Raw genomic sequence first — 16,927 nt, 5'->3', positions numbered from 1 at the left:
GTAGAATCTCCCACTATTCAGGCCTCTCTGTTGGAGTTTCTGCGCTCCGGGCCTGTGCAGGGCCATCAGGCTCTTCTGGCCACCCAGCAGCCAGCCCTGCTGGACCCTGGATCCCTGGCCAGACCTCTTTTGCCAGCCACGGCTCTCTGCAGGTAGGTGCCACTCACCACCAGCTTTCCCACTTAGCCTCCGTTTAAATGGCTCATGAGGCCCCATATCTGTTCCTGGAAATGCTTTTTTGAAGTATAAAGAAGTTTGCAATGGGTTTTCCCTGTAAGAATCATTAGCTTCCGTGGTTTATATTCCTTAGCCATCTCAATAAGAAGAAAGTCACAGGTGGATGTCCTCAGAGGGATCTGGGGTGTGGTCAAGCAAGACCCCAGTAAACACACCACAAATAGAGGAGGACCGAGTCTGTTCTTAGGGATGCCCAGAGATGAACCACACACCTGTGCCCGATGCCTCCCAGGGGCCAGAAAATCCCCATTCTCCAGCTGAAGAGCTGGTTGAGGTTTTTTTTGTCTGCTCAAGCCCTAGCAGAGACTTGCCGCCTAGGTCCCCGCTGCCCCATCCTTCCTTGGGATCTCCACTAGCCCACCTGAGCTGGGTTGAGCCGTGCCTGTTCTCAGGCAGCAGGCCCTTCATGCGGAGAGGTGAGCAGGTGGAACAGGGCCAGTCTTCTGCAATAGGAAACAGGCATGAGGAAGGAGACTATGGCCATGGGCCCAAGTGAAATCCATGGTGACAAGTCAGCCTCCCTATGAGTCCTTTCATGCTGTTGCTGCTCAAATATTGTCCCACACCTTACCATCCTTGGGGAGAACAAAGATGCCCCCAATTCCCACATCTAGGAAATGGGCGCAGTTCCAACCTCAGAGGGGGAATAATGAGAAAACACTCTGTCCCTCGGGATGCAACACATGTCTGAGCATCCTGCACGGAGTCTGGAATTATGTGTGGCTTGTCCCTGAAAATGACACATGTGTCATCCTAAAAGAGCTGTGGGTCACGGTTGCAGCCAGGTATGCAAGAACAGTGAAAAGGCCTATTTCTAATAAAACTCTGCAATTAAAAAAATAGCCACACCTCCCTCTGCTATTAAATAATAAATCCATTGAGCTTTAGAGAAGGAACCACACATTCTGGCTGAGCTTGTTGGCAGGTGGCAGAACCACCCTGAACAGCTTCAAGCACAAACAGGTGGGGCCAAGGGCGGGGCAGGAAGTCACCTGGGCCTCCCTGACTTGGGGCCCCAGCAACTGGGATGGAGGGTGAGGGGGTGCCGCTTGTGAGTCCAGCTTCCTGCTGGGCCCTGAGCCTGAAAAGGAGCCACGGGAAGAATCAGGCACCAACCACACACAGTGGCCTATGGTTTGTTATCTAGGTGGTTTTGACCCTAGGTTCTGGGCAGCTGGGTTCTAGAGGACTCAGTTCCTTACGTGTTGTCTTTTGGGGGAGGGGGCCCTGCTCCCACGCAGCATTTATTTCCCTGGCATTTGGGGGGCAGACAGAAAAAAAAGCAAAATTCCTCCTTCTGGACACACTCCAGGCACCTCAGATGGGATAGGGTGGCATTGCGGGAGGAGCCTCCCCTAGGGTTCCCTCTGCCTCAGAGTTCCCAGGCCCTGCTTCCTGAACCTTCTTTGTGGCCCAGGGCCGAGGAAGGGCCAGAGGATGGTGTTGCACGGGCTGACTGGTCCAGGCAAGCCAACAGGCCTCTGCCTGGCCTGCCCAGCCACTCTGGACCCACGTGGGAGCTCTACCCTACTGAAACTCCCCAGTGCCCAGGCTGGCCACCAGACACCTGCTGCCCAACCTGCCCCAGCTGGCCTGGTGGGAGCTGACGCAGGAAGCTACCCGTGTACGTCAGCCTCCATTTTATAGGCTTGGGGCAAGGGTTCCCCTGACAGACAGGGAAACTGAGCCAGGAAGGGCTTCCCAAAGCAGTTTCGGCTCTCCTCGTCCAAGAACACCACCTCCCCAAGAGTATGGACCTCATTTTCTTGTTTATTCCTGTGCTTGGAACATGACCCAACACATCACAGTCACCTCTTGTATTTGTCAAAATCATTGAGGAATTATCAGCAAGGAGTGACCAGAACATGTGCCTGCCCCAGAGAAGCTCGGGGTGCACACACACCAACCATTATGACACGGGACAAGGTGCCCTGCCATAGCCGAGGGCTCTGGGAGGCGAGAGGAGAGGGCTGGGGAGGAATCAGGAGAGGGGGCTTGAGAATGGATGGAGGAGGTCGCATCAGGCAGCAAGAAGGAAGGGCCTTCTGGATAAAGGGAACAGATGTAAAGGTTGCAAGGTGAGAGGTTTGGTGTGAGGAGGGAGGCTGAGGGACGGCTCCTGGCCCAGGCCAGTGGGAGGCTTGGTGGACAAGGGCCCCGCTGGGTACCTTTAAGGAGAAGAGTGACCCTTAGACCTTTGTCTAGGAAGATGGCACTGGGCAAGGTGGAGGGTGGTGAGGGGAGCGGGGGGAGACTGGCAGTGACCCCAAGGGCAGCTGGAGAAGCCACGTGTTACAGCTCCGGAGAGCAGCCTGGGGACCCAGCTGGACAGTGGTGGCCAGATGGGGGTAGAGTGGACGTGGGAGAGACATAGAGGGAGTCCACCGCAAACTCCATGTCTGGCTGGGGGAGGGGAAGAAAGCGATCCTGTGCCAGATTTCCCTGCAAAAGCTGCCAGCAGGAGCGGATGTGGCCACCGGGGCCCTGCCCCTGGCTGGCTCGCCCTGCAGACTGAGAGAGGGCATCTCGGACATGCTTGGGTCCCGGCATGCCACGCACGAACCCACAGCCACTCAGTGGCTGACGGAGATCCCACCAGTACCAGCCCTTCTAGCAGTGTGGACACAGCAGGGAACTCAACAGCCACGGTTCCCCTCCGGGGACTTCCATCCTGATGGAAGCAGGTGATATACCGACAAGCATATACATGTGAAAGAGTCAGAGGGTGAACAGTGCTCTGAGGAGTAATGACCTTGAGTTGGGGGTCAGACAGTGACAGGGATGGGTGGCCAGGAGGCCCCTCTGAGGATATTTGGGAGCCAACAAGCAGAGATGTTGGGAAGGGGCATTGCAGCCTGACCCCGTCCTTTTCCTAAGGCAGTCCCACAATCCCCAGGGGCCCCGCTGGACTCTTCCCTTTCCTCATCAAAACTTACCTGCCCTTCTACCAGTGAGTCTCCCCTCTGACGCACGGGAGATAAAACGTTAAAACCCACGCTCCTTCCTCCATCTGGAGCTCTATCTCCCTCGTCCCCTAATAAACTACCTTCTGTTCATCCTTGGGATTGCCACTCAAGTACCACCTCCTCAGAGAAGCCTCCCTTGATTCCCAGGACTGGATCAGGCCGCCTTGCGTACCTACGCTTCACTACCTCTCCCTGGCCCCACACTGCACTGACCATGACTTGTGTGATCAGCTGTGCTATTTCTGTCCCCAGCAAAGCACAGGAGCCAAGGTGGAAGGCCAGCATTTGTCTCGTCCGTCATGGTATCTCCAGTGCCCAGCACAGTGATGACACACAGGTGATGCTCCATGAACACCTGAGGGCCTGGTTCAGGAGCAGCTTCCAAGGCATCAGCTGCATCCATAAGAAGGAGAGGCCAAGAGTCTTTGCAGAAGCTTTGAAGTAGCTGAGAGTTGGTTGCAAGGATCTTCTGATGCTCCTAGAGCCTGCACGGGACCAGGAAGTGACTGCAGAGCAGTGAACAGTCACAGAGGTGCTGGGTCTGGGCTCCGGACTTGGACTCGGGACATAGGCAGCCACCAAGGGGGCTGTGCAGTGGGAGGTCACCAGGTCTGGCCTGGAAGCTGCCAGCACCAGCAAGTACCTGGAAGGACACTCAGGCTGTGGCTGCTGGGGACCCAGAGGCCATGTCTGGCCCCTGGTCTTCATAGTGGGAGGTGACCTTCCTCCCACCAAGATTCATATTATGGCACTTTCTTATTCCTCAACATGGGAAGAAGAGATTCAGCTGCTGGGCATGCTAAAGAGAGAAAAATGCAAATGCTCATCCCAGGAGGAGATACTGTCCTTCTCATTGGACAGATACGTTTTTTTTAAGCAACTGCACCTCCAACTCTTTCCCCCCCCCCATTTCTTTCCCCACCAGGGTCTCTCACCCAGGAGGCACACCTGGGTAATTTGGCCCACACCTGGTATTCCGAAAAGGCCTCCAATGTAGGCTCTTGACATTATTTGGTTTTGATTTTGAGGCTTAGCTAGGACTCTGGAGCCAGGCTGCCTGGGTTAGGATCCTGCCTCTGCTACATGGCCTTGGCCAAAGTACTTGACTTCTCTTGTTTTTCAGGTTCCTCATCTATAAAATGGGAACAATAGTTTACTCCAGCCACAGAAAGCCACAGATTGTATGATTCTTTTTATTTTATTTTATTTTTTTTTAAGATTTTATTTATTTTTTAGAGAGCGAGCGAGCGAGAGAAACAGCATGAGAGGGGAGAGGGTCAGAGGGAGAAGCAGGCTCCCCGCTGAGCCGGGAGCCCAATGTGGGACTCGATTCCAGGACCCTGGGATCATGACCTGAGCCGAAGGCAGACGCTTAACCATCTGAGCCACCCAGGCGCCCTGTATAATTCTTTTTAAAGGAAATGTCCAGGGGCGCCTGGGTGGCTCAGTCTGTTAAGTGTCTGACTCTGGATTTCAGCTCAGGTTGTATCTCAGGGTCATGATATTAAGCCCCATGTCAGGCTCCACACTTAGCGTGGAGTCTGCTTGGGATTCTTCCTCCCTCTGCACCCCCCCCAAAATAAAGAAAAATAAAATAAAATAAGATAAATAAAATAAAATAAAAAAGGAAGTGTCCAGATTGGGTAAATCCATAGAGACAAAAAGGAGATTAGTGGTTGCCAGGGGCTGGAGGAGGGGAAAGATGGGGAGTGACTGCTAATGGGTACAGAGTTTCTTTGAGGGATGCTGAAAATATTCTAAAATTTGATAAAGTTTAAAGCCTTATTACTTATAAAGTGCTTAGAGCAGTGCCTGACACATAAAAAGTGATCTGTAACTCGTTAAATAAAACTCACCTCCAAATAAAGGCATATACACTGATGAGCTTGGCAAAAATATTCATAATATGATTTTAAAGTGGTATCCCATTCCTGAAGCTCACGGTCTATTGTGTACTTTTTATAAATCCTGTAATTATCTTGCAGATAACATTGTCATATTACATTATGCATTATGTATATTAGAAGGGTTAATTTGTTAGATGTAAACTTCAGCATATATTTGAGCATTTCCTCAGCATTTCTTTTTTTTTAAAAGATTTTATTTATTTATTTGACAGAGAGAGAGAGAGAGACAGCAAGAGAGGGAACACAAGCAGGGGGAGTGGGAGAGGGAGAAGCAGGCTTCCCACAGAGCAGGGAGCCTGATGCAGGGCTCGATCCTGGGACTCCAGGATCATGACCTGAGCCGAAGGCAGACGCTCAACCGACTGAGCCACCCAGGCACCCCTCCCTCAGCATTTCTTACATTGACTGATTGATTGATTGATTTTTACAATATTGGGTGCACCTCCCTAAAATGCGAGGTGGCTCAGGGCTCTGAAAGGCAAACATAGCTGATGAGCGGTCCTTGACTCAGCTTTAGACAGAGGATCTAGAAGGCAATGAAAGGTGAGGACTTCACACAAAGGCATTCACAAGGACAGTCAGAGATGAGGTATGTGGCCTTTGTTGATCGCAGAGAACTAGGGAGAACCCAACCCACAATCTGCACGGTCTCCTTATTTGCCTAAGGCTGGATTAAAGTAATGCAATCACAAGAGGGATTCAAGCCAACGAGGGGCAATGGTAAAGACCCTATAGAGGGTACCCAATGGCAAGACCACTAGTATGTGTAACAAGTGGTTCTCCAGGAGGGAAACAGCCCTAATTAGTATCATTTGCCAGTTTTCATAGTGTAAATACTTACCCCATGGCTTATTTCAAGCTGCCGACATGATATCCCTGAAGTTGGAGTTGGGAAGAGGTGTGCAGTAGTATATTACCATAAAGTATTTTCACTATACAACTATGATATATGTAAATAAGCTCAAAGCATAGATAACAGTAAAATGTAGTAAAATAATGAGAATTAATAGCGGTCACCACCACGCCTTGGCCCTAGGCAATCACTAACCTACTTTCTGTCCCTATGAACTTGTTTATTCTGGATATTTCATAAGAATGGAGTTATATAATATATGACTTTTTATGACTGGCTTCTTTCACTTAGCATTATGTTTTCAAAGTTCATCCATGTTGTAGCCTCCTTTATTTATTTACTTTTTTAAAGTAGGCTCCCCACCCAGCATGGAGGCCAATATGGGGCTTGAACTCACAGCCCTGAGATCAAGACCTGAGCTGAGATCAAGAGTTGGATGCTTAACTGACTGAGGCACCCAGGTGCCCCAGTACTTTTGTCCTTTATTGCTGAATAATATTCCATTACAAGGACATACCATATTCTGTTGGTCCATTCATGAGTTGATGGGCATTAAGGTTATTTCCACTTTTTGGCTATTGTGAATAGTGCTGCTGTGAACATTGATGAACAAGGTTTTTGTGAACATATGTCCTCAATTATATTAGATCTGTATCTAGGAGCATAACTATTGGATCATATGATAACTCTACGTTTAACATTTTGAGGAACTGTCAGACTATTTTCCAAAGTGGCTGCACTATTTTATATTTCCATCAGCAATGTAGGGGGTTCCAATTTCTGTACCTTCTCACCAACACCTATGATTATATGTCTTTCTGACTGGAGCCACCTAATGTGTGAAGTGGTGTTCATTTGCAATTCCCTGATGCCAAATGATTTTGAGCATCTTTTTGTTTCTTTTTTCTTTTTTTTTTCTTTAAGATTTTTTTATTTATTTGACAGAGAGAGACACAGCGAGAGAGGGAACACAAGCAGGGGGAGTGGGAGAGGGAGAAGCAGGCTTCCCACAGAGCAGGGAGCCTGATGCGGGGCTCGATCCCAGGACCCTGGGATCATGACCTGAACCGAAGGCAGACGCTTAACGACTGAGCCACCCAGGTGCCCCGAGCATCTTTTCGTTTCTTTATTGTACATCTTGTACATCTTGGGAGCAATGTCTATTTATATCCTTTGCCTACTTTTAATTGGATTACTCCTCTTCTTATCATTGAATTGTAAATGTTCTTTATATTTATCAAAAACAAGTACCTTATCAGATACATGCTTCACAAATACTTTCTCCTGTGAATTATCTTTTCACTTTCTTGATGGTGTTCTTTGAAGCACAAAAGTTTTTAATTTTGATGAAGCGCAATTTATCATTTTGTTGTTGTTGTTACTTGTGCTAGTGGTGTTCATAGCTACGAAACCATCGCCAAGAACATGAAGATTTATGTTTTCTTCTGAGAGTTTTATGGTTTTAGTTCTTCTATGTAGGTCTTTGATCCATTTTGAGTTAATTTTTGTATATGGCATAAGGAAGAGGTTTGTTTTCATGCTTTTCATATGTATTGCTTCAGCACCATTTGTTGAGAAATGAATGAATTGTATTGGTACCCTTCTTGAATATCAACTGACAACAAATATTTAGGTTTATTTATATACTCTCAGTTATATTATTTGCTCTGTATGTCTATTCTTATGCCAATATCACATTATTTTGATTACTCTAGCTTTGTAATAAGGAAGGGTGAGTCCTCTAACTTTATTCTTTTTTTCAAGATTGTTTTAACTATTCTGGGTCCCTTTAATTTCAATATGAGTATTAGGATCAGCTTCTCAGTTCCTGCAAAGAAGCCAGCTGGCATTTGATGGGATTGCATTGAATCTGTAGATCAATTGGGGAGTATTGCCTTCTTAATAATATTAAATCTTCTGATCCATGAACATGGGACATCTTCCATTTAGTCAGGTCTTCTTTAATGTCTTTCAATCAACCTTTAATTATTTAGACATGGTTTCCTTTAGTTCCTTGAATATATTTGTAACAGCTGATTTGTTTATTTTTCAATTAATTTTAATAGGTTTTTTATTTATTTAAAAGTTTTCTCTATTAAGTCCACCTTCTCAGCTTCCTCATGGGAAGTTTTTCCTTACTGCTCTTTTATCCTGTGTATGGTGCATACTTTCCTGTTTTTGTGTCTTGCAAATTTTTTTTAACTGGACATTTAAGATCACATAATATGGCAACTCTGGAAACCAGTTTTCCCTAGTATCTCCCTTCCCCAGAGTTGGTTTTGTGGTTGCTGTTTGTTGTTGCAACAACTGGGCTGTCACCACTTCTTTGTTTAGAGACTTTCCTGGACTAATTCTGCAAAGTCTATATTTTTTATTATGTGTGGCCACTGATGTCTCTGTTTACCTAGCTTAATGTTTAGTTAATGATTGTACGAAGGTTTTCTTAAATGCCTTGGATCACTGTATCTCCTCAATTTTGCTAAGGGTCTCTGTATGTGTGTTAAGGCATGCCTTCAATGCTCTGCAGCTTAAAATTTTGCCCTAGCCTTCACATCTTGCTTGCACAGAGCCTCAAGATCAGCCAGGGGTGGATGATTTAGACCTTCTCATGTCTTTCCTGGGCATGTGCACAGCCTTGCATATGCACAGAGCTTTCTAGATTTCCAGGAATATGTTGGAGCTTCTCAAAGCCCCCACTGATACTTCATTCCTAAGTTGTTGTTTTTTTTAAGATTTTCTTTTATTTGTCAGAGAGAGAGAGAGCGAGCACTAGCTGGGGGAGCAGCAGGCAGAGGGAGAAGCAGGCTCCCTGCTGAGCAAGGAGCCCGATGCGGAACTCGATCCCAGGACCCCAGGATCATGACCTAAGCTGAACGCAGATGCTTAACTGACTGAGCCACCCAGGCGTCCCCCTAATTTTTTCTTTTAAGTTTTTGATCAGCCAACAGGTATCACTGACTCAGGAAGCTGCAATGTTAAACAATTACCGCTGATTATTTTCAACAAACTGGGGAAAGAGATGTTTGCACTAAGGGAGTTCTGAGTTATATCAAATAAAGACAAGTCCTGAGAATGGTGCCTTTCTAGGGAGCTGCCTGATGGGTCAAACACTGTCCGTTCTCTGGGGATGCAGCTTTTAGGGAAGCTTCAAACCTGTTCTCTTTTGCAGCTGTTAGGCTGCTCATTTTCACAGTTACTGTGGTTTTGAGGTTATTGTTTTTTTAAGGCTACCATGGAGGTGGTGGGAGAAGAATGGGAATACTGCAAGTGAAAATGCCATAAAACTCAAAGTTTTTACTGACATTTAGCCATTTTTCTTTAATAAATCCTCCTTGTGTTGTTGCAAACCTTTGGCTAATTTCTAGTTTTGAAGAGTTGATTTTGACAATTTTTGCCAATGTTCTCATTACTTTTCATTTTGGAAGTGCTTGTCCTTTTTACCTTTGTTTTTTGTTGTTGTTGTTTTGCTTTTTTTTAAAAAAAAAGATTTATTTATTTTAGACAGGGTGAGGGGTAGAGGGAGGAGAGAGAATCCTCAAGCAGACTCCCTGCTGAGCATGGAGCCTGACTTGGGGCTCAATCCCAGGACCCTAAGATCATGACCTGAGCTGAAATCAAGAGTCCACCACTTAAACGACTGAGCCACCCAGGTGCCCTACTGTCTTTGTTTTTAATATAATTTATTTAATTGTAAGTGTATATAATTTAATTTTAACAATGACTGTATCTAACAAGTGGCATGCAAAATTCCTGGAGATTTAACAATTGGCTCTCATGAGCTGATACCAGCTGGTTCCAGTATACCTCTGACAGAACTCTCATGTATGCACCCAGCTCAGCCCTGCAAACATTTACAGTATCTGCTGGATGCCAGACCCCTAGAGATGCATGCTCATCTAGTACTAAACTGACTCCATATCCCTCAGCATCTAGCCCTCAGTGCAAACTTGCTGGCAGGACAAGAATGCCAGTAGGGTTGTCCAAGTGATGGCCTGGCAGGGAAGAAAATTGGAAAAGGCTGCACACAGGTAAGAACAGCTATAGGAACACACTGCAAGATACTGCTTCTCAGCTTAGGGATCTAATTCCAAATTGTGCCAAAGGCTATTTTCTGATTCCTAGGTGAAACTAAACAAAGCAAACAGGTTTTCAATTGTTTTATACATTCTCTACCTGGAAATCTTCAAGAGAAGCACTGGCAAAGTTTCGAGTGGTGAGGTGGATGGTAGGGTAAATGTTTCCATTAGACGCCCTCTGAGGAATGTGTACCTTAACTCCTGCTCTGTGAAGTGAGAAAAAAAAATATTTTTTAAACTTTGAGCTTTGCTCAAATAATAATGAAACCTGCTTTGGGATTGCGGTCTGACATGGTGCTGTTGGGGTGCACTTTAATTATAATTAACAAGCACAAGGATTATGAGGCAGGGCCTTGCTTGGGCTAGCATTGCTACAAATAAACACTGTGACTCCTCCCGACACCCAGCATGAGCATTCCCTGGCTTCAAGTGCGGAGCTTCCTCATAGAAGTAGAAGCACAACAGGGTGATTGCATCTCTTTTAGAGACCTTTGCCTACCTCCCCTTTCCCAAACAGAGATCAGCAGGCAGGCAGGGACGCTTTAACACAGTATTTCACATTCCAGCTATTTGTTTACTTAGGTGTTTATTGGCTTGCCTTAATCATTCAACAAATATTCCCCAGGGCATCGTCTGTGTGTCCAGGGCTGGTTTAGCACTGCAGAGAGCTGACATTTAGGATGGACATTTGAGGAGTTTGGAGAACTGGGCTCCCCTGCCTGCAGTTTATAGAGCTCCATCTGATAAGATCCAAATCAGTTCCTCTCATGCACAAACCAGTACAAGTACATTCTCCAGAAAAGCCCAGCATTTCCCCAACCTCCAGGCCTCTAACTATTTCGTTGCTTCTGCCTGGAAGGTGCTTTCTCTACATTTTCTGCAGGACTATGGTCTCTCCTCACCTGTTGGCTGGACCTTGTCTCTTGCTGGGGGGAGGTTGGCAGCTGGGCGTGCCCAGCACCAGGACAGGGCACTATTCCTTCAGGAAATAACTCCTCGGAGCCAGGCCCTGTGCCAGCCCCTGGGGGACTCCCACTGACGTGGGCACAGTTCCTGTCCTCAGGGAGTTTACAGTCACAGGAACAATGTACGGCAGCTGGGATAGCACTCTGTCTGGGGACAGGGCGAGGCACTAAGAGATGCCAGTCATTTCTCCTGGGGCTGGGCGGGGCCATCTTAGATGACGTCAGCCTTTAGGTGACTCTTGACAGTGAAAAGAGAGTGTGCCAGGTGGCCGAGAGGACAGGAAGGGCACTCTTGGCAAAGGGAACATCTTGAGCTCAGGAGCTGAGTCAGTGGGTGTGAGGGGAGAGCCATTCTATTCTTGTTGAACTGAAATGGAAGCCCAAGTATCTTTGATGACGGATAGGATGTGTAGGTCAACCTAAGGAGAGGGGAGTAAAACGGCTATGACAAGTAAAAAAGGCAGAAGACAACACAGGCCTACTTTTGCTCATTTTAAAATATTGAAAAAAGATTCATATGGATTCTGACTGCTTTTTATTGTCTCCTCTATACTTCCCTGTATTTTAAAAATTAAAATAATTGTCGGCATTACCCGCTGCCCACGCACTCCTCCGTCTGCAGGGGGCGCACCGGCGGCCACCCTCCCTCTTTCAGGGTGGTGGGCGGGGCCGCTCCAGCCGGTTTGGAACTGACGATTGGCTGGTTGGGCTGTTCGTCACGGCGTCCCGCCCCCCGCCCTACGTCACATGACGCAGCCCATCATGGCGGCGGGAGCGCGGCTGCCCTGGCCCGCGGCTCCGCAGGGCTGCTGCCGTTGCTGCTTTTGAGAGGGGGCGGCGGCGGCGGCGGCGGCACGGGCGGGCGGGCGGGAAGGATGGTGTTTCTGTGGCCCGGGCGGCGGGTGCGGACCAGGAGCCAGGCTGAGGTTTGGCCGAAGCGACGTGTGCTCAGGAGCAGCCGGCGCGGGTGCCGCTGAGGCAGGCAGGACCGACTGACGGACGGACCGACGGAAGGCGACCCGAGAGCCGGCCCCGGGGCCGCGCCGTGGGCGAGATGCCGGGGCCGCCGGCGTTGCTGCTGCCGTTGTTGCTCCTGGCCGCCGGCAGTGCGGGGGCCGCGCCACTTCCGCAAACAGGTGCAGGTGAGCGGGCCAGCTGCGGGGACGGGGCTGCGGGAACCCAGGCTGCGGGGCCACTGCGACGGGGGTGGCCGGGGAGGAAGCTCCGGGCCCGGTCCGGCGTCGGCGCCGAGGAATCGGAGGGCCTGCCGGGGCGGGAGGCCCGGGGAAGCGAGCGATTAGGGAGGTTTCTGCCGCAGGGGCGTGGGGTGGGGGAGCGGGCAGCCTCTCCAGGGCCGAAGCGGGGGCGAGGCGACGCGGTTGGGCCCCGGGAGGGCGGCGAGCGGGGTGGCAGGGATCGACCTCTCCCGGGGTAGGCTGCGGTACCAGCTCTGAACCTGTTGCCCGAAGGTCCTCAGCCTACATCCCTTTCTGGCAGTTCTGCTTCCCTTTCAGATGTCACCTGCCTCCTGTGCGTTTCTCACATCTTATAATAAGAACCGTTTCTTAGCTCTAATCCTACTTAAATGCAAATGACTTGGTGAGATGGGTTGCGAGTTTCCTTCGCTCCCTGCAACTTGTTCTGAAGTTGTAAATTGATTTTGGACTCTGTGCTTTTTATTGGGATTGAATCTCTGGGAATGAGAAGGAGACAACTCTGTAAATATTTCTATTTTAGGAAGCAGTGATTAGAGTAGCAGCCTTTGAATAACTATTGACAGAATGGCCCAAGGGTGATTGAAGTTTCTATTTTAGCTACGTCAGGGTGTGATTTTCCTTTTTTTCTCCCCATTTTCTAGACATCGTTTTCAGTTGTGGTTTATTCTCCCAGATAAAACTTTACCCCAGGAAAGCATCCCAAGTTGGGTTATTTTCTTTTTTTTTCTTTTTTCTTTTATTTTTAAAAAGATTTTATTTATTTATTTGACAGAGAGAGACAGCCAGAGAGGGAACACAAGCAGGGGGAGTGGGAAAGCGAGAAGCAGGCTTCCGCTGAGCAGGGAGCCTGATGCGGGGCTCAATTCCAGGACCCTGGGATCATGACCTGAGCTGAAGGCAGTCGCTTAACCAACTGAGCCACCCAGGCGCCCCAGCTATTTTCTTTTTTTTAAAGGAAAAAAAAATCTGGGTTAAGATCTAGTGCTTATCTTTAATAAGGAGAGACTGAAATTTCCTAGATTCGTGAAATTTTCATATTGGAAGAGACCTCAAAGAAAATTGAGTCTGATATCTTTGTTTTGCAGTTGAAGATGCTGAGGCCCTGGGGGTCAAATGACCTACCCAAGGTGACACAGCTAAATTGTAGGCGGAGCTACATCAAATACCCAGGTCTTGAATTCCCCTAGTTGTGTGATTTTTCCACTTCCCCACTTAAAGCCTTACAAGTGTTTAGGCATACTCCTGAGATTAAGAGTTATTTTTAAGGGCGCCTGGGTGGCTCAGTCGTTAAGCGTCTGCCTTCGGCTCAGGTCATGATCCCGGGGTCCTGGGATCGAGACCCTCATCGGGCTCCCTGCTCCGTGGGAAGCCTGCTTCTCCCTCTTCCACTCCCACTGCTTGTGTTCCCTTTCTCACTGTGTCTCTCTGTCAAATAAATTAATTAAATCTTAAAAAAAAAAAAAGATTTGGTGGCGCCTGGGTGGCTCAGTCGTTAAGCGTCTGCCTTCGGCTCAGGTCATGATCCCAGGGTCCTGGGATCGAGCCCCGCATCGGGCTTCCTGCTCTGCAGGAGGCCTGCTTCTCCCTCTCCCACTCCCCCTGCTTGTGTTCTCTCTCTCGCTGTGTATCTCGCTCTGTCAAATAAATAAAATCTTAAAAAAAAAAAAAAAAAGATAAAAAAAAAAGAGTTATTTTTAAATGATGTTCACTGAGTACACAATGTGGAAGTTACCTTCCCCAGTAAAGGAAAGTTATGTATAATTGTTTCCAGAGCTACACCAGGTTATGTCATTGAGTGCCCTTTGAGTATTAACTGTTAACCATTGTACCATGTAACTTATGGCTGAATTTTTGCCACTGCCTTATATCAAATATTTGTTAGGTGATTTCTGTTTTCTGATCTGATAGATAAGAAAAATGAATGTTATTAGAAGTATATGCTCCCCAGATAAGAGTCACAGAAAGTACCTGGGAAGTTATAAAAGACTGTATGGAAAGATGTTGATGTTAATATTGAAAAGAAACTGATGGTGAAATTCAAAATTAGCACTAGAGTAGGATAGTGGACAAAGAGTATTTAGTGAGAGGGATTCAAGAAGTTTCCAGATGACTTTGCACTTAAATTTTTATATTTTTTGAAAAACAGGTTCTATGTGAGAACCCATGGAAATGTGTCTGCCTATAAACCTCTTAACATGATTTTTATTCCATTCTTCCACTGTTTTATGGAGGTGTGAATCATAAAATCTGAGTTTTTTTGGGAGCGTTGTAAAACAAAACAATCAGGAAAATTAATCCATAAATAGAAATACCAAATTTTGACATAAAGCATAAAGAAATATTTGCTGATGTATAGCAGCTTTTGCAGATTTTCCCTTCATATTCTGTAGCTCAGAAGGTATATGATTAGATATATGGCATATGAATGACAGGTATCTAAGGTTAAATTCTATGGAAAAGATGCATAATCACACATAGATTTGGCGGTTTGTATTTCCATCCAAAAGAGATTGTTAATTCTGGTAACGGAGATGGATTCTTGATGAAGATGTATTAGGCCAAGAAGAATAAAGAAACCTTTGACTAATCCTGGGAAGTGATCTCACTGGTTAAGAAAGTGGAACCCCTTTTGAACATATATGCTAGATAAAAGAGCAGTTAAATGTTGAAAACATAGTAACTCTCAAGCCTTTGATTATCTGGGGGACTGGCCATTTTCATATTAAGGATAGATCCATTGCATAGTGTCTTTTGTCTCCTTGGCCTTTATTCTTTCTACTTAAATTTCTGACTGGTTAATAGTGCCTTGAAGAAAGCATGGCTTATCAAAAATAGATTGGAAAAAATGCTTGAATTTAACCTTTGCATGGAGAAAGAAATGAGTCAGTTAACTAAAATTCAGCCAAAATTCATTTCTAGGTTTGGAAGTTGAAAAGGGTATTTACCCATTCATTCATAATTAAGCTTTATAAATATGTGGATTGCCTTTGCCCATCAGGCAAGAAGGCATTTCTTTTTCTTTTTTTTTTTTAAGTTTTTATTTTAATTCCAGTTGGGTAACATACAGTGTTATATTAGTTTCAGGTGTACAAGGAAGGCATTTCTTGCTTGAACTTTATTTTGGGCCTCTCTATTGCTCTGAGAGTTGCTTACGCCCTCTTTGGGGGCCTCTTCCTGAGAATGTCTATTTCTGCAAGGGTCCTTGTTATACAGATGGAGATCTCGTTGGTCCTCACTAGGAAGCTTCCATAAAGGGAAAAAAATCCACTGTTTTCGCACATGGTGAAATTACCGAACTAAGGCTACAGTTGAGAAATTATTTTCTCCTGGTCATAGTTACCAGATCATTCTTCTCAGAAAACATTTATGCACCTTTTGTAAGATTCTTGGGATTCACATCATAAAGAAAGATCTGTTTGTATTTGTGAAGGCATTCTCTAAGTCCACAGTTTGTTATTAATATTAGGATAGTGGTTAGACAAGGAAACCCACTTCTATTGTTTTGTGGCATATTAGGTCACCGAGTACAGAGGAAGCTTTTAGCAGTTCCAGATAAAGGAGCTCACGGAAGTCTGTGAAGCCGGTGGGACTCGGCTACTTATTAAACAGCAGCTTGTGAAACCGGGGCTCTTGTTTTAGATTAAACAAACAGACTTGGATCTTGAAAAAGATTCTGCAGTAAAGGAAGTGCTTTCAAAAAGTGTGAATTTTTGTGTTTATTTCAATAGCTTCTGAGAAATAAAAATTATTTTCATCAGGTTTTCCATGCAGATTATTTCAGGTACTATGGCTGTAGGGCTTGAGATTTGATTTCGGTTGGGCATGTTGTAGTTGCTCTCAGCTGGTGGTATTTTTTGGTTAACTAGATATGCTCATTTGCACAGTAATAGGAAGTCTGTCCCAACAGTTTTGTAGCTGATCAGCATTGAAGTTATCAAATCCCTACAGTTTTGCTGATATCAGTGTGCTGACTGTTCATGCAATTCTCTGGAAATTTAGGGAGTCCTTGGGCCTGCTATGTCACTTAGATAACAGCTGTAACATGTCACAAAAAAAGACTTTGTAACATAAATGAAATGTTCTGTATGGGGTGGCCAGGGTTCTGCAACAAATGAGTCTTCAAAAAAGTCCTTGTAGGTGGACGTATCAAAAGAAGCCAGCCTTTGAGTCCTGTTAAGAGTGAAAGTCGTGAACCAGTCACAGGAGGAGCGGGTGTTGCGGACGGACAGAGCTTGGGCTTTGGAGTCAGTCTGGGTGGGAGACCTTCCCTTGCCACTTCAACAGTGTTGAGACCTTGGGCCAGTTACTTGACCTCTCCAAGCTTCTCAGAACTCAACTCAGAAAAAGGATGATGATATTTACCCTAAGGGTTGTGGGGGGTTATGTCAGGATGGTGTGCCATGTCTGCTACGTTAGGCTTCTTCATTGCTTCAGATTTCCTTGTAAAATTGGTGGGTTACCATGTAATCGACTAATGGTAAGTGGTATGGTTCAGAGAAGGAGCTCAAAGTGGTAGCTGCTTATCATGGCATGCCTAGAGTTTACCAGATTTAAAAACCTTTGTTGCTTAAAATAACTTGTATGATGGGTGAAGAAGAGATCCTTCACAGAGAAATCTGGCTTATTTAAGGGTAATACATAGGCTGGTATTGTTATTTCTTGAAATTCATAATGTTGGGGAATTGTGCTAGAAATTTTCAGGATGA

At 46.3% G+C, this 16,927-nt stretch overlaps 1 protein-coding gene across 3 annotated transcripts in view; it reads left to right on the top strand.

Annotated features, from left to right (window-relative positions):
* Positions 1 to 11,856: 11,856 nt before the first annotated feature.
* Positions 11,857 to 16,927, top strand: part of LMTK2 (lemur tyrosine kinase 2) — an 81,215-nt gene continuing 76,144 nt past the window's right edge. For 2 of the 3 annotated variants that reach the window (XM_064593308.1, XM_045875817.3), the window contains exon 1: positions 11,857 to 12,146. In XM_064593308.1, coding sequence (XP_064449378.1) covers positions 12,059 to 12,146 — 88 coding nt within the window. In that variant the 5' untranslated portion in view covers positions 11,857 to 12,058. The remainder of the gene's footprint in view (positions 12,147 to 16,927) is intronic. The other variant, XM_064593307.1, reaches the window with a different exon arrangement.

This window comes from Mirounga angustirostris, unplaced genomic scaffold (genome assembly GCF_029215605.1).
Source record: "Mirounga angustirostris isolate CCGP_5_RB_7025 unplaced genomic scaffold, mMirAng1.0.hap1 SCAF_5, whole genome shotgun sequence".
Classification (NCBI taxonomy): Eukaryota; Metazoa; Chordata; class Mammalia; order Carnivora; family Phocidae; genus Mirounga; species Mirounga angustirostris.
The sequence above is the reverse complement of the archived record's forward strand: the minus strand, read 5'-3'. Positions and strand labels throughout refer to the sequence as shown.